The 18614-nt window shown below is 35.9% G+C and overlaps 2 protein-coding genes across 8 annotated transcripts in view; both read right to left on the bottom strand.

The window, feature by feature from the left end:
* The window catches only part of LOC113120890 (signal-induced proliferation-associated 1-like protein 1), a 78979-nt gene extending 76024 nt beyond the window's left edge, over positions 1-2955 (bottom strand). For 5 of the 7 annotated variants that reach the window (XM_026291009.1, XM_026291008.1, XM_026291012.1 and 2 more), the window contains exon 1: positions 2606-2954. The gene's annotated coding sequence lies outside the window, so the exon portion shown is untranslated. Of the gene's footprint in view, positions 1-2605 lie in introns of all 7 variants that reach the window. The other 2 variants (XM_026291014.1, XM_026291013.1) reach the window with 1 other exon arrangement.
* Positions 2956-7879: 4924 nt separating this feature from the next.
* On the bottom strand, positions 7880-16704 carry LOC113120889 (ras-related protein Rab-15-like). Its single transcript, XM_026291007.1, has 7 exons — positions 16162-16704; positions 11207-11267; positions 11058-11118; positions 10855-10932; positions 10339-10428; positions 10157-10222; positions 7880-10011 (listed from the first exon to the last, which is right to left on the bottom strand). The coding sequence occupies exons 1-7, from the start codon at positions 16283-16285 to the stop codon at positions 9853-9855; spliced, it is 639 nt and encodes a 212-aa protein (XP_026146792.1). The 5' UTR covers positions 16286-16704; the 3' UTR covers positions 7880-9852.
* Between the last annotated feature and the right edge of the window lie 1910 nt (positions 16705-18614).

The raw sequence follows: 18614 nt of genomic DNA, 5'->3' as shown, positions 1-18614 counted from the left end.
CACATTTTTCAGAGTATGCAACTTTATGAACTAAATATAGCAATTTGGGTGGGAAAAGGTCCTTTCCTTTTCCTGTTTGTGACAACACTTATGTCATAGTCACCTGTGGGAACTTAGCCTATCTGGATTTAATTTTCACTGACTTTCTTAAAGGAATTTTTCACCCAAAAGAGAGAATTCTATCTTCATTTACTCACTTTAAATCCATAAAACTTTTGTTCATCTTTAGAAGACAAATTAAAATTGTTGTAATATTCTCTAATCACTTTTGTCCCTCTATTGAAAATCCATGCAGACCAAAACTTTCACCCATCAAAAAGTACAGAAATTCATCATAAAAATAATCCCCATGAATAGAATAGTGTGCATGTGCAATAATCAATATCCAAAGGTGAATAAAAGTCTAAATTAAATCAGTTCATAACAAAAAAGCAAACATATACATTTTGTTTAGCTTTTCAATGGATGGCATAAAATGATGAAAGAATGTTTATTTTGTTTATGTTTGTTCTGAAAATTCTAGAAAGTCTTATGGGTTTGGAACAACATGCAACATGAGGTTGAGAAAATTATTAAAGAATTTTAATTTTGGGGGTAACTAACCCTTTAAAAAGCTGCCCGAATCCCAAAGCAATGTGCATTTGGATATGCCTAATATAAAATTGCTTCTGAGAATAAATTGGACTGGATAAACCCAAAGATGAGGCACTGCATCATATATTCCAGTGCAAATCAAGTCTCAGACATTAAAAAGTGGGACCATTAGATACTGTCTGATGATTGGATCACATCTGATGCAGACCTGCTACAGAATTAGATTTGGATGTTGCCTGCTGCCAAATCTTGAAAAATATACTTGCATAACCGTACAACTGACATGATTTTACATAAACCAAACTTCCATAGCAACCGCATATATAGAAAAACAAGAGGAGAGGCTGTTAAGCACTCAACCTCGCACATAATTTGTTAAGCCCGAGGCAATGATTAAAATTTATTTGCCCAACCTTAATCCAGCAGTATCTATAGAATCTGGAGCCACTCTAAACTGTTGATAATCCCTCTGCTGCCAATCATCCACCAAGGCATCTTTTTCCCTTCGTACATTTCCTTTTCTACATGTTTCACAACATGTGCGTGTCCACCTACACACTCCCTTTCAATAGGCTACTTAATATTGGAAATGCGACACTGCCTGCAGATAACTGCATCCTTGGCATTCTTAGATAGAGGCTGGGGAAAGAAAACATTAAATCTAAGTATGTTTCGCACAGAAGAATGATATCTGCCTACTAAATCAAGTTATTAATACATCGCTTACGTCTAAAAAAGACATGTAACAGGTGAGGTCTATGAAAATGGGACCCATGCTGTTCCACAGGTGGGTTTAACAAAGACAAAGAGTCTAAAAGTGGTCAGATTGTCTACTTTTATAAACCACACCAAGACTAAACAGAAATAGTTGCAGTCCTGTCAAAGGACACTGAAACAACAACATCTGAAGGACATGGTGATGCCAATGCAAAGTTCCACCGTGGTCATTTTAAAGGTCTTGTGATGGTCCGCATCTTCCATTCATCCAAAGTTTAAAAAAAAGGGAATGCCAGAAAGCACTTAAATCAGGGACCTGCTCTTCAAATCCACCCCCACACGAACTGCATTTAGAGCCTGGCCAATACACAGTGAGCACACACCACCCACACAATGAAGAAAAGACATGCAAATGACAAATCAGCAAAGCCCTTACAGGGAGAAAACTGAGTGAAGGGCCATTATTCAACCAACAACACAGACCTCAGAATTTCAATGTGACAAAATGTTATGCCTTAATAAATGCAATGTGATCTACAGCCCAATGACTCCTCCAGTTGGACACGTGATCTGATTCTCAGCTAACACAGATTCCATAGATATTGGCGTTTGGAATGATTTTGTGAAGGCCAAAAATGCTGCTTACTAGGCAACTCACAAGTTTATGAAAATATCTTCTCAAATATGATAGATAGATAGATAGATAGAAATAGATCTACACTTTTTGATCAACTTCTCAGATCACTTAAAAATCATCAACTATATGAAGACATTTTATTGGTATGGCTAGGGGAAAAAATCATTACATTATTTCCATGACTTTTGCAACAATGATTAAATGTGCATGTGACATGCACAATCCATGTTGAAGTTGCTCGGCTGTCAGCTGCAATCGACTGTGTTTCTGTGTTCTTCCCACATCTGGAGTCAAGACCAAAACTCTTTTAACTATAACCGCAACTATCATTTTCACCATACGTCGTCTTGTTTATCAGATGGATACCGAATAAATCACGACACAAAGGACAACGGTTTATATTTACATTCTACCTGCTATCGGTTATCAAAACAAGACCGTTTTCACTGCAACTTCCTGACGGAATATTGTTTTCCTCTGATAATCAGGTGAGCCGAGATCACTCGTTAACCGTCGGAACTCGCTGGAGATATAAAAGCATTTAGGTTACAAGACACGCTTTTTCGAAAAACCGCATCCGTGGACCCCTCTAGAGGTATATAAGCACGGTTCAGACTTGGCATGAACAGTTAAATAACAGAAATCTGACGAACTCACCTTCTTTTCTCTCCACCTCTCGCGCGGTTCTTCTCCCACTAAATCTTGCGATAAAAGTCCAACACAAGCGTCTCTTCGCCTCGTAATATTCGTCGGCGGAGTGCAGTCGGCGTGTGGCCGTTATTCCTGCTGTTTTCCCGTGTGCCGCGGGAGATTTCTCAGTGTACTGTTGTATCTACTCCAGCAGCAGTACCGTTGGCCCCAGCGTCTCGTTTACAATTATTCAACTTCGAAGTTCATACAAAAGTTGCAACTCCGCCTCGCGCTGCAGCTTCTGATGAGGTCACTGCAAGCCGCTGCTCCGCTTCGTTTCAGGAATCTCGCGATAGCTGAGCGCAGAGGGGAGCGTGATTTGGAGGCTTATTGTATCTGGGTATGGGCCCCCTACGGACAGGGTTGCCGTAGCAACAGCACAATTTATGTGCTGCACGGTTAGCACGCGACTGGTGTTCTGTTGTCTTGGGTAATGGGTTGCCATGTCCAACATGTGCTTAACTAAATCTGTGTATTGTATTAATAGCATTGGTATCCTAAGCATAATGATTAACACTTTGATTACTAGTAAGAACAGTTAGTGCTTTACCTCATTTGAAACCTTCTCCTGTTGTACTGTGAGCATTTTTAAATTATCTTTGCTATTTGCAGAGTTGGGAAGTAACATCATTAAATAATTTAATTTCAAAATAAACGTAACACTGTTACAGTTAAATGTTATTGATGACAAATGGGTTAACATTGCACATACAGATTTAATAGATTTCTTTCCCAAATTGACTGCTTTTAAATATGACATACCAATGTTTCAGGAGTTTAGGACCTTTTTGGGGTTATGTAAGTTATATGCTTTATTTTTTAAGATTACCTTTTTTTCAAGGCATTGTTAGATGCTAGTGTATCTTGTCATAGCTATGCAACATTTTTATTTCAAAAACAGTATCAACTATTAAACAGATTTCAAAATCTGATTTTGTGGTGGTTTCACTTTAAATTTTAAATCATCATAAACTTAATTTAAGGGATTTTGAAAGTCTTGACAGTAATGAGGGTTGTATTAAAGTTAACCCTGCCAGGTCTAAATGTTGGGGAACTTTCATTATAAATGTAGAAAAATTATCAAATGTACAGTTTATTTATTATTATTACTCTGGCACAATTTTCACCAATACATTTTCAAAACTCTTAGTACTAATACCACAACATATCATCAAAAGAGCACTTTTTCCAGTTTTCCACAATTTTCAATTGTGTTAGTACAATACACACAATCACAAAATATCCTTTTCACTACACAAAATTAATGTTTTATTTATGTAGATGTTTCAATCACAGTAACTGCCTTTCATAAAGCTATTTCTATCAAACATTTCATTAGCATGACTTCTCATTCAGTTTAATTTATTTGTCTATTATTTAATCTAACTAATCTTAAGGGTTAACCAGTTAATCATTTGGTTCATCGTTCAATGGTTTCCATATAATGTGATTGCAGTTTAGGGATAAAGAAATGCACTGAATTATTTTACATCAAGAGTGATTTATCTAAGATGATAACCACTATTTTGTAAGCGTGTGTGTGTTTTTGTGGTTCAACTTAACCCTATTTCATGGGGACAAAATGTTCCCACAAAGATGGTGTGTGTGTGTGAAAATACAAGGTACCTCCTTAAATGTAACTATAAAGTGTAGAAATTAATAATAATAAGGAATAAGTGGTTTTGTCAAAACTTTTGTGCAGTATTTCATGTATAGTTCCTCATACCAGTGCATGTTTACTCATGCCTCATAAATGTTCCAAAGAAAAGTTATCAGAGTTATCACATCAAGAAAATAAAATTCAGTGTTAAAATAATATTTAGTTTGTCACCATGACAACTGGCTTGCAGTTCCTCTGTAAGATGACTTAATTTTGGTCAAAATTACTTAATTTATACACTATGCTTCAGATTTGAGTAAAGCTACCACTGCAGCACAGATTGTCCATATTTTAGGACAGATGTTTTATTCCAAGAGAAATAACGAGCACATACAATCCAAAATGTGATGTGCTCATTGAACACATGGCAGGAGGTTAATCTGTTTAAAATGAGTGCGCTAGATTCCATTCTCTGTTTTGTGAAAAACTCCATTAACAAACAGAGTTTGAGTTGAGAGCTGCTGAATTTCAGGGAGAAAAAAAATTAATAAATGAAGTTAGCAAGGATTATCATCATAGCACACAAACAGAAATCATAATGTCGAACAGGTTGTTACCCTCTGACCATTCCTAATTATTTAGGAATGCCTTTGTCCTGTCTGAGCGATCACTACTTGACGCCCCCTGCATGTTGGCCACACAACTGCATGAGTGACCTCACATAGGAATGTCTTGTCAGGGATGCTGGGGGAACAGGAAGAATGAATCCCATTCATTTACCCATCCACTCAAGCGATGCAGATACACTAATACAGAATGCCATGCAGAAAGGTGACAAGATGTTGCTGAGCACACAGGGTCTTTGTGTGACCCAATGAAAAGCCCAGTGCATAGAGTGTGTGAGGCCTTCAAAATGGCTGATGTTCTTGTAAGTCCAGGGGTAGGTTAAGTTCAGTCCTGGAGAGCCGCAGTCCTGCAGAGTTCAGCTCCAACCCTAAAAAAAACCCTCACCTCCCTATAGACTTATTACACCTGAAGACATTGATGAGCTTGTTCAGGTGTGTTTGATTATGGTTGAAGTTGAACTCTGTATGACTGCAGCTCTCTAGGACTGAACTTGCCTACCCCTGAGTTAGTCTTAAGTGATTCACATAATTTAGCAAACAATTAAGTTAGCCAGTGTTGTTTATTGTTCATATTTGTGTTATTATATTAATAGAATCAGCAAAGTAATTACCAAATGCCCACGGAGAGAGATTAATGACTGTCAGTTATATACACATATGTGTGTTGCAAGACTTTATTAACATTTCCCTCAGAGAAGCATTATTAAATCCTAATGGAAGTTAGCTATTGCAGTTGCAATAAGAAATCTTGATAATCTTTTCATAGGTGCACAGTGCACACAGTGCGGTGTGGAGAATGAAATTGGAGATATCGGTGCTGAACGTTTCTCCTGGTGCTCTGAGATTCACAATGCCTGAGCCAGTATCCTAAGGCACAATTCCCTGGCTGCTTCCCAGCTGACTCCAGGCCAAGAACCACACAGACACATTCAGTGTTTTACCCACTGGAAAAAAAAATACATCTGTGGACTTATCAGAAAGGAAAAGTATAATTGTACATAATTGTTTTCAAATGGTATTTCATGTAATATTTGAAAGCTCAGGCAAAATGCAGAAACCAATTTGAAAAAGGATAGATAGATAATTTATATTATAATAAATTGTTGATAGGTAGATGTATATCGAATATGTTGTTATATATTTTGACAATATATTGCATATTATATATAATGTTATATATAATGTATATATAACATTATATTTATAGTTTTTCTGCCTAACAGTGAGGTAAACCATGATAACACCAAATGTACATTTAGCTGTGCATATGGAAAGAAAGATCAAGCAGGCTTCTCTTATCCTTTTTCAACATCTCCAAGCAGGTATAAAGGAGAGATGAGAAGGCAGAGTAGAAAGAGTCTGAATGCTGTGAAGTTCTCTCAGAGTGCTTAGCATTCCACATTGTGCACCTCCAGAGCTCAGAGAGCCAGCGTGACTCACTCTGGTGTGAAAGCACAGTGTGGCGAGGTGGGAGGATGACAACACAGTGCTTAGCAGAAGTGTCCTGAAGCTGGACCCCCCCTCTCCTCACCAAACGCCCCCGCTGCATGCGCACGCACCCCAAAAATAATACTAAAGCACATCTTGTTTCTCTCTCTCTCCAATAGATGTATTGGTTTACTTCTATCAGTGCCAGGCGAGTTTTTTTTTTTCTGAGCAAATCAATGATTAAATGAGGATAGGTGAGAGCCAATTGCATGGAAGTATTTGGTTATGGCATGACAATTATCTAGGAAAGGAAAACTGAAGGGAGCTAAGGGCTGTTTTTACAGCTCTCCCTTTCTTTCAAAATCAGCCAAATCAAAAGTGAGACTAATGACAGTAGCTGGATGAAAGTTCTGCGCAAAAATGGGAGTCAAATATGTTCTCGTGTAATCTCAAGATTCTTACATAATAACCGTCATTCTGTTATCTAAGTTAGCCCCTCGTTTTTTAACATCTTCATCATGTGTGGGGGGCTTGAGTTCCCTCATGCAACTAGACAGTTGATGAGACCTTGTGAGATATAAAAAGTCAGATTATTTAGCTCAGACATTTCATTAGCAGCACTACACAGAGCTCTTTCACTTGGCCCACACTCTCTCAGAGATGACACATAATATTAGAGCCATCGTCAAGAGAACACATTGTGACACCTGAATAGATTTACTAACAAGCCTTACAAATGCATCCTCACACACAATGCACATTCAAATGAAGTATTTGGGTAAAAGGTAAACAGCAGAATTAGGCAAATCAATGAGCCTTTTAGTAGAATGTGAAACATTTGTGCGTTGATGTGAGCCAAGCAGGCTTAGAGCATCCCAATAATATTAATGAAGATACATGTTTGTTTTTGTAAATAGATGTACATGCATGTGAAGTATTGCATAACTATTTTGCAGAAGTCGTTCTGATTTGTCATTTGAGAGTGTGGGGTAACAAAAAAATATAGCCTTTTGCATATAGATAGTCCATTAAAAAAAAAAAAAATTCTGTCATTATTTATTCACCCTCCTGTATTTCCAGGCCTATATGATTTTCCTCTCTAGAACATAATATTTGGCCCATGCAATTAAAGTTATTTTCATAGTATGGATCTCATCTCAGCTCATTTTTTTATCTAATAACTAAGATAAATAAATGCTTTAGAGGTAGTCTAATTGTAATGGAAAGTGTTACCAATCCATTAAACATTTTTCAAAATATTTTATTTTGTCTTCCCCAGAAGAAAGAAAGTGTTTGTTTGTAGGAATTACATTTTATTGTGTAATTGCACTGCAGGTCTAATCGTTGCATCCATCTATGTGTAGCTATTACTTGCTTACAAACTAGCTGCAAACATGAGCGTGAACCATAACATTTGCTTATTTGCTTAACTCAGTGCCAGTGTGTTTTATCCTTTATCATGCATAACTACATTCAGACAGACGGATTTCAGCTTTGCAAAACTGCCTCCTAGTGTTGCCTTGTGGTGTTGCACTTACAGAGAATTTGATCTCAAAATTCCTTATTATAATAATAATAAATCAAACGTTACATAATTAGATGTTTATTCATAACTATACATCCCCCCTTAAACAGAATCACAACATTGCAGTTTATATATAAATAACCACATACGCATTTAAATTTCTCAGATTTTTTTTCATGGACGTATTTCATGAAACAACAGATAAACATATCAGCATTATTCAAGAGTTAATTTAAATCAACATAGTACAATGGCACTTGCACATATAAATGCTGCAATAGTGTAATATACATTGAATCTTTAGCAATACAACCCATGTCATTACAGTGATGTACACCGCCATCAATGCTGGGCATCACAACGGTTCAGTCTGCATATATTTCCCTCCAGTTTGTATGGGTAAGATGTTGATTTAAGCAGGAAAAAACATTATTCAGTGTGCTGTGATGAAATTAAACCACATCAATTCCGGATTCATTTATAGAGTAAAAGTTGAAACATCCCAACTATTCTAATCAGCTAAATAGTGATTATTGATGGAACAAGTGAGCTTGATGTAATATTGGTATAAAATACCGCATTCAATCATACTACTTGAGTAAATTAGTGAGTAACCTCAGATTAATGAGATCAAAATTCCTTGCATTCATTTACAATCACAGTGGACCAGAACTGTTAAGCAGCATGTTTAGTGACTATTTTTTTCAATTTTTTTCTTTTAACGAAAAGAAGCTTAGAATGTTACAGTGACGTGTGAAGCTTCATCATTTCATCATTCAAGAATACATTTATTACCTTGAAAGAGCAAACATTGGTCAAGTAGGTGCAGTCAAGGTTTCAAAATTCAAGATTTTTATAGAAAGCCAAATCAAATCTGAATAATATTCACATGAAGTCCCAAAGCAAAACACAAGGAAAGAAGAATATGTTAGCATGAGCACCCCAGCCATACAACCAGGAATACTTCACCCAAAAAGGACCATTTGCTTAAATTCTATTCACCCTCATGTCTTTTTTTAATCAGAATATATTTGGAGAAATTTAGCAGCACATCACTTGTTCACCAAAGGATCCTTTGCAGTAAATGGGTGCCATCAGAACGAGAGTTTAAGCAGCTGATTAAGAGCATCATAATAGCCCACATGACTCTAGTCCACCAATTAAAAGTGGAAAGCTGTGTTTGTAATAAACAAATCATCATCAAGACAATATCCATAATATTGCTTTCTCTAAATCAGGAGAGATATATGCACAGATCAAGCACTGTTTACAAGAGAGAAAAAAATGTGTTGGTGTATTTTGTTGTAAGAAGACAATAGCAGGTGGACTTTTAGTATGGATTATGGAAATTTAGTTTAAACTTCAAATGCCTTAATGATGGATTGGTTTCTAACAAACACAGAACGTTTGACTTCACAAGACATTATTTGATGGACTAGAGTTGTGTTGATTACTTGTGGATTACTGGGAGTTTTTTACCAGCTGTTTGGACTCATTCTGATGGCACCCATTCACTGCAGAGGATCCATTGGTGAGTTAAATGTAAAAAGTAGTGCTAGATTTCTCCTGTTATGATGAAGAAATAAACTCATTAGATAGCCTGAGGGTGGCTTAATATTCTTGACATTTTCTTTTTTGATTGAACTATTCCTTTGAATAAACCATTCTGTCAGTGCTGCCTAACACTTAATCAACTTGTATTTTATATTTGTTACATTTAATATAACGTATGACAGACTCTGAATGTGTGGCTTGAATGAGCGTAACTAAATAATGTACAATTGCACAGCAGTGGCCTTTTGATCTTGATTTTCAGAATGAGGATACAATATTCTTTAATGTTCTATCTTAATGTTTAGTAACTATAAAATAAATAATCAATAAGAAATAATATTCTTAAGAATCAGCAGGAAATAAGCCATTAAAGGCACCAAACACTGGTTAACAATAACTGTTTTGCAAAATGAAATTCAAAATGTAAATGCAACATAAATATGGATATGAAGTGAAAAAGTAGTCATGTCACTTCCTGTCCTCAGCACCAGCAGGACTTGCGGGTGTCATCGCTAACATTACACAATCCTTCCTGCTCCTCCAAAACAGCCAGATTGAACTCATCATTCATGGATCCTCCCAACAAATCAAGATCCTTCTTATTGGCTTGTAAGACTAACTCAGCCAATCGGGTGAAAGACTGTAATGAAGGAAAGATAAATAAAAAAGATAATACAAATTTGCAAACAAGAGGATCACATGGTTGCATGGCTTCACCATTCATCCAATATTTATGTACATAAAATACAGAAATAATGAGAAGAAAAATATGTATAAAATTGTACCTCTGTAATGTTGTGGTTGGTAAAGGCACTTGTCTCAAAAAAATCCATTCCATAAGCCTTGGCAAGCTGGAGCAAAACGAAGATTTAGAAGAAAGTTTTTAACTTCGGATTTGTTACATAACAGAGGAAATGAGGAGTAAATAGCAGTATGACTGAAAGATGCAGTGCAAAGGATCATTTACCTTATTTCCCTGTTCTGTAGCTACTTGTCTCTTGTGTTCTTCATCAGACTTGTTTCCAACAAGTATCTTCTGCACTTTCTCAGGGGCATACTGATCAGAAACAGAACAGACGAGAGGAGAGACTCAACAGAGGTAAATGGATGGAGCAGAGCAGAACCAGACAAATATTATATGAGATACAGGATTCATTTAACAGAACCAGTATTGGCTTGGTATTCATAAAGTGTTCTGTTGTCCTCTTGTGGGAACAAATGGGGTAAAGTTTTAAACCTAATATACAAATAATACAGTGGGGTCCAAAAGTCCACAATGAATATTTGATCATCTTTTTATTTATTTTTTTATTTTAATGTATTTTATTTTAAGTGTTTAATTTCTGATAATAATATATAAACTTATATAATAATATATAAACATGAAAAACGCAAAATAAGGGAAATATTAAAAAGATATTAAAATGAGGTAGGTTATATTTAGTTACAGTAAGACAGATATGCTTAAACTCCACAGGCTCACCTCATCTACATCACTGGCCCACTTCATGATGTGCTGGAACGAGCGCTCGCTTGTGATGTCATACACCAGAAAAATGCCCTGTTGATACAGATTACATTTCACTCCACCCATACATAATAATGAGCCTTTATCAGTGGACAACAACAGGCATCCGTATTAGATCTGACTCCAATGTTAGAGTCAGTGAGATGTTTGAAGATCACCTGTGCTCTTCTGTAGTACTGCTTAGTGATGGTCTGATATCTCTCCTGACCTGCTGTGTCCCTGCATACACACACACACACACACACATCTGATTAGCAGAACCAGTGGATCAAACACTGTTATATCATCACAGAACAAGAAAACATACCATATCTGTATTCGCACTTTAATGCCATCTATCTCCAAAGTCTTCATTTTGAAATCGACACCTGGGGTAAAAAAAGAAAAGCATTTCACAATGATTTCAAATAACTTGAAAATATGTCCTAATATTGACACAACTCATCTGTTAAATCATCTTCAGGCTCTAAGCCAGATCTAAATGAAATCTTTCAGTGTAATCAGTGCTCTCATGAAGTTAACTGAACCATTCAACTCAGACTCATAAAAAGGCAGTGAAGTAATAAAGAATATGAAGCAAAAAGATGCAAAAATGGTGACGAATACCAGAGACAAAATGTATATTAATTTCGATGCAATTTATTAAATATTTCTATAAAAGGGTATATTTTTTGTCTAGAAATATGCATAGGTCAAGCTTAAGCAAAATTAAGCAAAATTATTTTTTTTAATCACTGACAATAAAACTCACAGCATAGAACCTAAAATAGAAATAGAAATAAGGGTAGAAATAAGGAAATGGTTTACATGGAAATGTCAATCTGAAGTATATATTTTTATATTTAATATTTTATCAAAAAGGAGCTAGATAAATACACCTAAACAGCACAGAATTAAAATCAATTGTTAATACTTGACCTATGTTCAAAAAAAAAAAAAAAAACAAACATCAGAATTCATTAAGAATTCAGAGTTTAATATTTAATGCAATTTCTTTAGACACATATGAAGTAAACATGAAAGTGTACTAAATAGTAAGAATGACGTGTTCTTGTAAGGTGTGAAACCATAACGAGATCTTGAGCCTTGAAAGCCAACACCTCTCTTTTAAACCCGAGGAAGGCAAGAAAATAAAGCCACAGCAAAAGCACAATAATAAATGGAGATCTGTCAATAGGTCCACTGCAAACACATTCCAGCTCCCGGAAGAGTTGTTTTGTTTCTAGGAAGTTCCATTCTCAATAACAATTATGAGTCGGTTGTCTCTTGTATTTTTAACATGCCCTAGCAGCAATGTGATAATAAAAAAAAAAAACATCAATTATATATATATATATATATATATATATATATATATATATATATATATATATTTTTTTTTTTTTTTTTTCAAAGGATTCACTTGAGTATGCAAACACAAGAAATACTAAAATAAGACGTGGGTCTCATCATGAATACAGCTCTATAGCCTCCTCTTTATTAAACTGCATTAAATAAAGCAGCTGAGAAAGGTCATCTCCACTGAATTGGTTGTCCTGGGGCAAAGTAAAATAATGAAAGAGCTGCCCTTCCCATCCTCTCTTCCAGAATCTCAGCAGTGAAAGGACAACAATGCTGTGAAATACTGCAAAATAAGAGCAAAACCAAACCAACCTCACATAAAGTGATGCAAATATAACTATAATCCTTTTCTCATAAAAGAGTAAGCTCACCGAATAAATTAATTATGGTTAATTAATTACAGCACATTTCCACAGTATCATCATCATTCAAAAATGATTTGCTAACACCCCAACCCCCCAAAACATAATAATAATAATGAGTGCACCTTTAAGAGTTTTTAGGTCAGATTTCCTGCATATTCTCAAGGGCAGTTCTGATGGCTTTTTGATTTGATAAACCAGCTTTCATCCAAAACCCTTTTATTTTAATCAACACTATACAGGGGTGTAAAAAATACTGAGAACAGTACATATACTACACCATATATACTTGAAAATGAAAACACTTTTCTGTGTTTTTAAGAGATTTTAATAGATTAATCTAGAATTAGTAATATAATTAGTGGTCAACTGACATCGTTTTTTGACAGCTGATGCCAATATAATTTTATTTCATTTAATTAATATTTTAGGAAACTGGAATGATTTATAAACAGATTAAAACACAAATGTGTAAAAAATACTAATACTTTAGATTACAATTTATTTTTCATCTATCTATAGCAGGGGGTGTCCAAACTCGGACTCGGTCCTGCAGAGTTTAGATCCATTCCTAATTAAACACCCCTGAATCAGCTAATCAAGGTCTTATTAGGCATACTAGAAACTTCCAGGCAGTTGAGTTGAGGCAAGCTGACTCTGCAAGACACTGGCCCTCCAGGACCGAGTTTGGACACCCCGATCTATAGCAATGGTTATCCTGAAAAGGCATTAGGCTATAGTTAAAAGTCTGTGTCTAAAAGAGATAGTTCACCCAAAAAAATTATCTTTTGACCATTTAAATAGATCTTTTATTTAATTTGTACTTTTAAGTCTGCACAAGAATAGGCTACTTTGAGTAAAAAACAATTCTTTACTTTGTAAATGTAACTTTACATGTTTTACTTTAGTGTTAACATGACAACGATGGTTGGTTTTGGTTTTTGAAAACAACAATGTTGTCAAAACGATCCCCAATCACAGGGACTGGACGAAAACAAATGAGCTTTTTTTTTTGTTTTGTTTTTTAATAGTTTTCACTGAGACTATAATGGAAAACTTGCACTTTGAAATCGGTTTTCAAAAGCTCTCAAAATGCAGTTGTTGTGTAAATGAAAGGCAAAAACACATCTACAGTTTTCAGATTTGAATTGATGTCTGTGTCATGAAAAAACCCCTGATGAAAATAAAGTACCATTACTTGGATTTAACAAAACTCAAATAACTTATAGATTCCCCAAAACACACTAAAGCATTGTATTGAAATACTTTAGACTTCTGATAATGTAAGGTTTCTGAGCCCCAAAATATTAAAGCAGACGTAATGGGCATTTGACAGATGCTAATAGGTATTAAACTTGTCATAATGTGCCAGAGCTGCAACAATTGAATCATCACTCTGACACTTTTCTTCTGAGACAGTGGCTAATTGGAAATGGAAATAATTATTCTAACAAGGCAACAGACAGATATGCTGGTGATTAGCACATACAAATTTAGTCTAATTTATCTTGTGTTGACAGCATCATATACAATTGACTATATAAAGCAATGAAACAGAAATGAGTTCATATCGTTTAATTTGTTATCCTCAAACTAATCAATTAACCGCTGTTTTCTACAGCAAGAATAATTTTGCATAGCAGCATCCTGCCTCGAGGCAAATAGATAACATTGAAGAACCATTTGCTAATGCTTCAAATTAACTTGCAGAACAAACAGATATCTCTTCCATTGTGAATAACGTTTCAGTACACAGCGCTAAGGTTCTTGACAGCCCTAGTATCATAATATATATGGGTCATAGCCCTGCGGACTAGAGCTTACTGAACCATGTTTTAGAGCAAGACACCAGCCATCTCTCAGGACCAGACTAAAGCTTTTATCTCCTGCAGTTATATATTGTTCTGTATCACATCACTGCTTAACCAAAAGAGATCCATCCCAGCATATTAAATAAACATTAGCGAGACAGACAGCAGGCTGCAGGAATGAGTCAGGGCCTCTGATTCCTTATTGATTTGGGGGATATCATCATCAGGAAGAATAGGAGGGTGTTATGAATCTTATGTCTGATTTCAAGAGTAAGCCACTTGATATTATCTGCTCCCCTGGAAAACCAGAGAGAGTTACACAACAGAGCATACCCTGAACTTTTGCGAAATAACAGCCTGACATTCACTTCACACCTAATGAAGCATGTGATTTAATTGAGGGATAACATTTTTGGTACGAGTTCAGCATTTCAAATGCTTCATTAAAGGAATAGTTTGGCCAAAATGTGAATTTTGACAGCATTTATTCACCCTCACATCTTTTAAAGCACACATTTTTCTTGTGTGGAACACAAAAAGAAGATTTTACAGAACGACATGGATTTCACAGTTCACACAAAAATAACAACTGAATCATTATTTACTCACAATCATATCATTCCAAATCCATTTGACTTTCTTCCTTCTGTGGAACACAAACTTGGATATTTAGCAAAATGTCCCAACTGCTAGTTTCCATACAGTGAAATTGCACAGGGACAGTTGTAGTCATCATTCATGTTCATTGTATGGAAAAGAGCGGCGAAGACATTTTGCTAGATCAAGCTACTTTTACAGTTTCCATGGCAGCAAAAAGGTTTGGAAAGGCAAGTAAACAGCTACCATTTATTTTTTAAAAAAAACTTTATACACTAAGAAGAATCTAGTTTACCTCACCTAATAAGCATCAAGTATAAGTGAAGTATTAAGAACAGGTTTGTAGTGACAAGTAATAAAGTGTCCTTATGCATATTGCAAATTAAAAATATACATTTTTATATTACTGGAAACTGTTGTAAAATAATCTCTCTGTTCATCCTCTTCGAGTTTGTAAATTGGCTGTTGTCAGGACATAATGTCAGCCCACTGGGAAAATGTCCCACTAGACCAAGCGCACGCTTTATGAACACCAAAATGAGAGGTTTATGAAAACGCTTTTTAGAACCAAATTTAGTTTTTCATAACATTCAATAAGTCAAAATAAATATGATCCTAATGCTTGGAATTCTTGAAAGCATACAACAGATAAAATAGTCATTTTATAGAAAACAGTGTTAGAGATTGCAATAAAAAAGGTCAAAACTTTCAATTTAGTAAACGCTGATTCCATTTCATAGCAATATTGAACTTGCATAGAACAGCATGTATGAGTTGGAAATGGCTGACAGGACACTTTTATGCATCAGTATTTTAGTGAAAAATGCATGCAATAACACACCTGCGCTTCCTGTGTCCTCACTGCCATTCATGCAACCTATGATTTTATAACTGCATTTTATTATCTATAAAAAATTATCTAAAACAACAACTGTGTAAAAATGCAACATTTGAAGACTTCACACAAAGATACAGTCATGCATCTCAGAAACCGGTTGTGTGAATGCATCTCACTATGTGGTGTAATTCTCAAGCCATTCTTTTCACGGCTCATAGACTATAATGGCCCAGCGCTGCTATGGGTTTTCTTATCGGTATGTGCTGTTTGTTCTGCAACTCTTTGAACGGATGCATGAAAGTAACATTCTTACCGATGGTGGAAATGTGAGAGGGATGAAATTCATTGTCCGTGAATCTGCATAATAAACAGGTTTTGCCGACACCGGAGTCTCCGAGGAGCAGGAGTCTAAACAGCACATCATACTGTTTGGCCATGGTGTCTTATGATCACAATTAAAGGAACTCAGCGTCGGGTTTCCATGTCCACCCTCTTCACAGTATCATCTTCTCGCTTTTTCCATCGACTGGTCCGTGCCTACGTGCGGATTCCCCGAAAGTCTGTGTAGATGAAGCAGGAGTCGATGTGAACAGAAATCGGTCAGGAAGGCTGCTGCTGCTGTGGAGCTGGTGGGTGCGGTGGGCTACAGAACGACATCCTTCACACCTCAGGAAATGGGTGGAGATTACGGGCACACAGCATCACGATTTTGATACTGATTTGCCCTAGATTCATTTTATATATACCAGGACTGCGTGGATAAAATGTAGCCATATGTTTACATTGTAATACTGCAAAATGAATATAGAAATTGGGGCATAAAACAAATTAAATCGGCAACATCAGCATTTTATACAGTCATAAATTAATAGCGGACACGGTTTTTGCCTGTTTCCAACCAAAAAAAAAAAAAAAAAAAAGCGGATGATAGCTGTTATAATTAGCGTTTGCCCGAATCGTGACTGGGTGAGTCGAATCTTTTTGATGAACCGAACTAAACGATTCGTTCATGAATCGAACTGAATCCTTCTTGAATCACTTGATCGAGGACTGGCATTTGAGACACGTCCGACATGGCTACTTAAGAATTTTATCACAGCGAGTAACTTGTTTTCATTCAACATATGTAGATGAATTTGAGTATTGCTTATTGTAAACATAAATTATATTTAGCTTATTTTAAATCAGGGGTTTTCAAAGTCTAAGACAGAGGGCCTCCCTTTTGACACAGCTTACCCAGTGGCGCCCCCCCCCCACCCAAAACACACACACACACACACACACACACACACACACACACACACACAAAGATAAACACACAATGACAGACTGTTAACTCGCTTTTATTATTATTTGTGTTAACATTGCACATGTGCAGTTATTTTTAGAGTAATAACAAGTAGGTTAATATAACGTTTTTAAAACTAGGAAATGAAACAAAAACCACGATGGATATTTTTTTAGCAATTTAAAATTGCAATAACTGTCCACCCCAGTCAAAACAGTCAGATTACCTGTAACAGAGTGTGGAAAGAACTTTAAACAACGCCAAAATGTAAACATCTCTACTACTGATGAATATGCTTACATAATTATATCCCTACCTTAGTGAGCGGTATGCATTTGTTTCCTTGCTGCCCAGAGAAGACTAATTCGTGGTTGCAGTGACGTCAGAAACAGACCGAAGGTCATCCTCCACTTGAAGACGTGAACGATATTTGTTCTTGATGAATGTCAGAACAGAAAATCCTGATTCGCACAAATACGTTGAAATGAATGGTAAAATTTTCCTCAGTGCCCTTTGTGTAAGTTCAGGATATTCATTTTGAATAGAGAGCCAGAAATGTCCAATCATTTGCTCCAGTAATGATTACTAGTCAGATCAATCAAAGCCTCTTCATCTTGTATAGACAGTGCGTCACTTTCTGCTGGCTTGAATTTGAATGGATCGCGAATCCACTCGTGCTGGATTGTCTCGTTGGAAAAATAGTGTATGAATTGAAAATTCTAAGCTACGGCCTTCTGGGTGAAAAATGTTTCTCATATTTTTTATTTTTTTTAGTATCATTTAAGTAAAAACATTCAAATATAATAAAAAATACTTATAATAATTAAACTCAATTATATTTTTAATTTATTATAATTTTTCCCGCGCCTCCCCTGACATGCTCTGGCGCCCCCCAGGGGAGGCGCGCCCCACACTTTGAAAACCCCTGTTTTAAATCATCAGTGTTAGGCTATGTGTGTCTACATATGACTTTATTACCGTATTTTCCGGAATTAAATCGCACTTTTTTTCATAGTTTGGCTGGTCCTGTGACTAATAGTCAGGTGCGACTTATTTATTAACGTTAATTTGACATGAACCAAGAGAAAACATTACCATCTACACCCGCGAGAGGGCGCCACATGCTGCTCAGTGCTCCTGTAGCCTACATTGAAAACAGAGAGCGCCCTCTCGCGGCTGTAGACGGTAATGTTTTCTATTGGTTCTAAATAAATGCGACTCATAGTCCAGTACGACTTATATATGTTCCTCGTCATAAAAATTTTTTCAGCTGATGTGACTTATACTTAGGTGCGACTTATAGTACGAAAAATACGGTACATTTTGTAGGACATATAATATGTCACGTAAGGTTTTTTATTAAACAGAAATCATACTGTACAATCATTAAAGAGCATACGAATATCAAATGTATCCAGTAAACAGTCTATACATATAACCAAAATGTACACCCAAGAAAAAAAAATTACACAAAAACA

Source organism: Carassius auratus, chromosome 20 (genome assembly GCF_003368295.1).
Source record: "Carassius auratus strain Wakin chromosome 20, ASM336829v1, whole genome shotgun sequence".
In the NCBI taxonomy this organism is placed as follows: Eukaryota; Metazoa; Chordata; class Actinopteri; order Cypriniformes; family Cyprinidae; genus Carassius; species Carassius auratus.
Note: the sequence above shows the minus strand (reverse complement) of the source record. Positions and strands in the feature narration are given on the sequence as shown.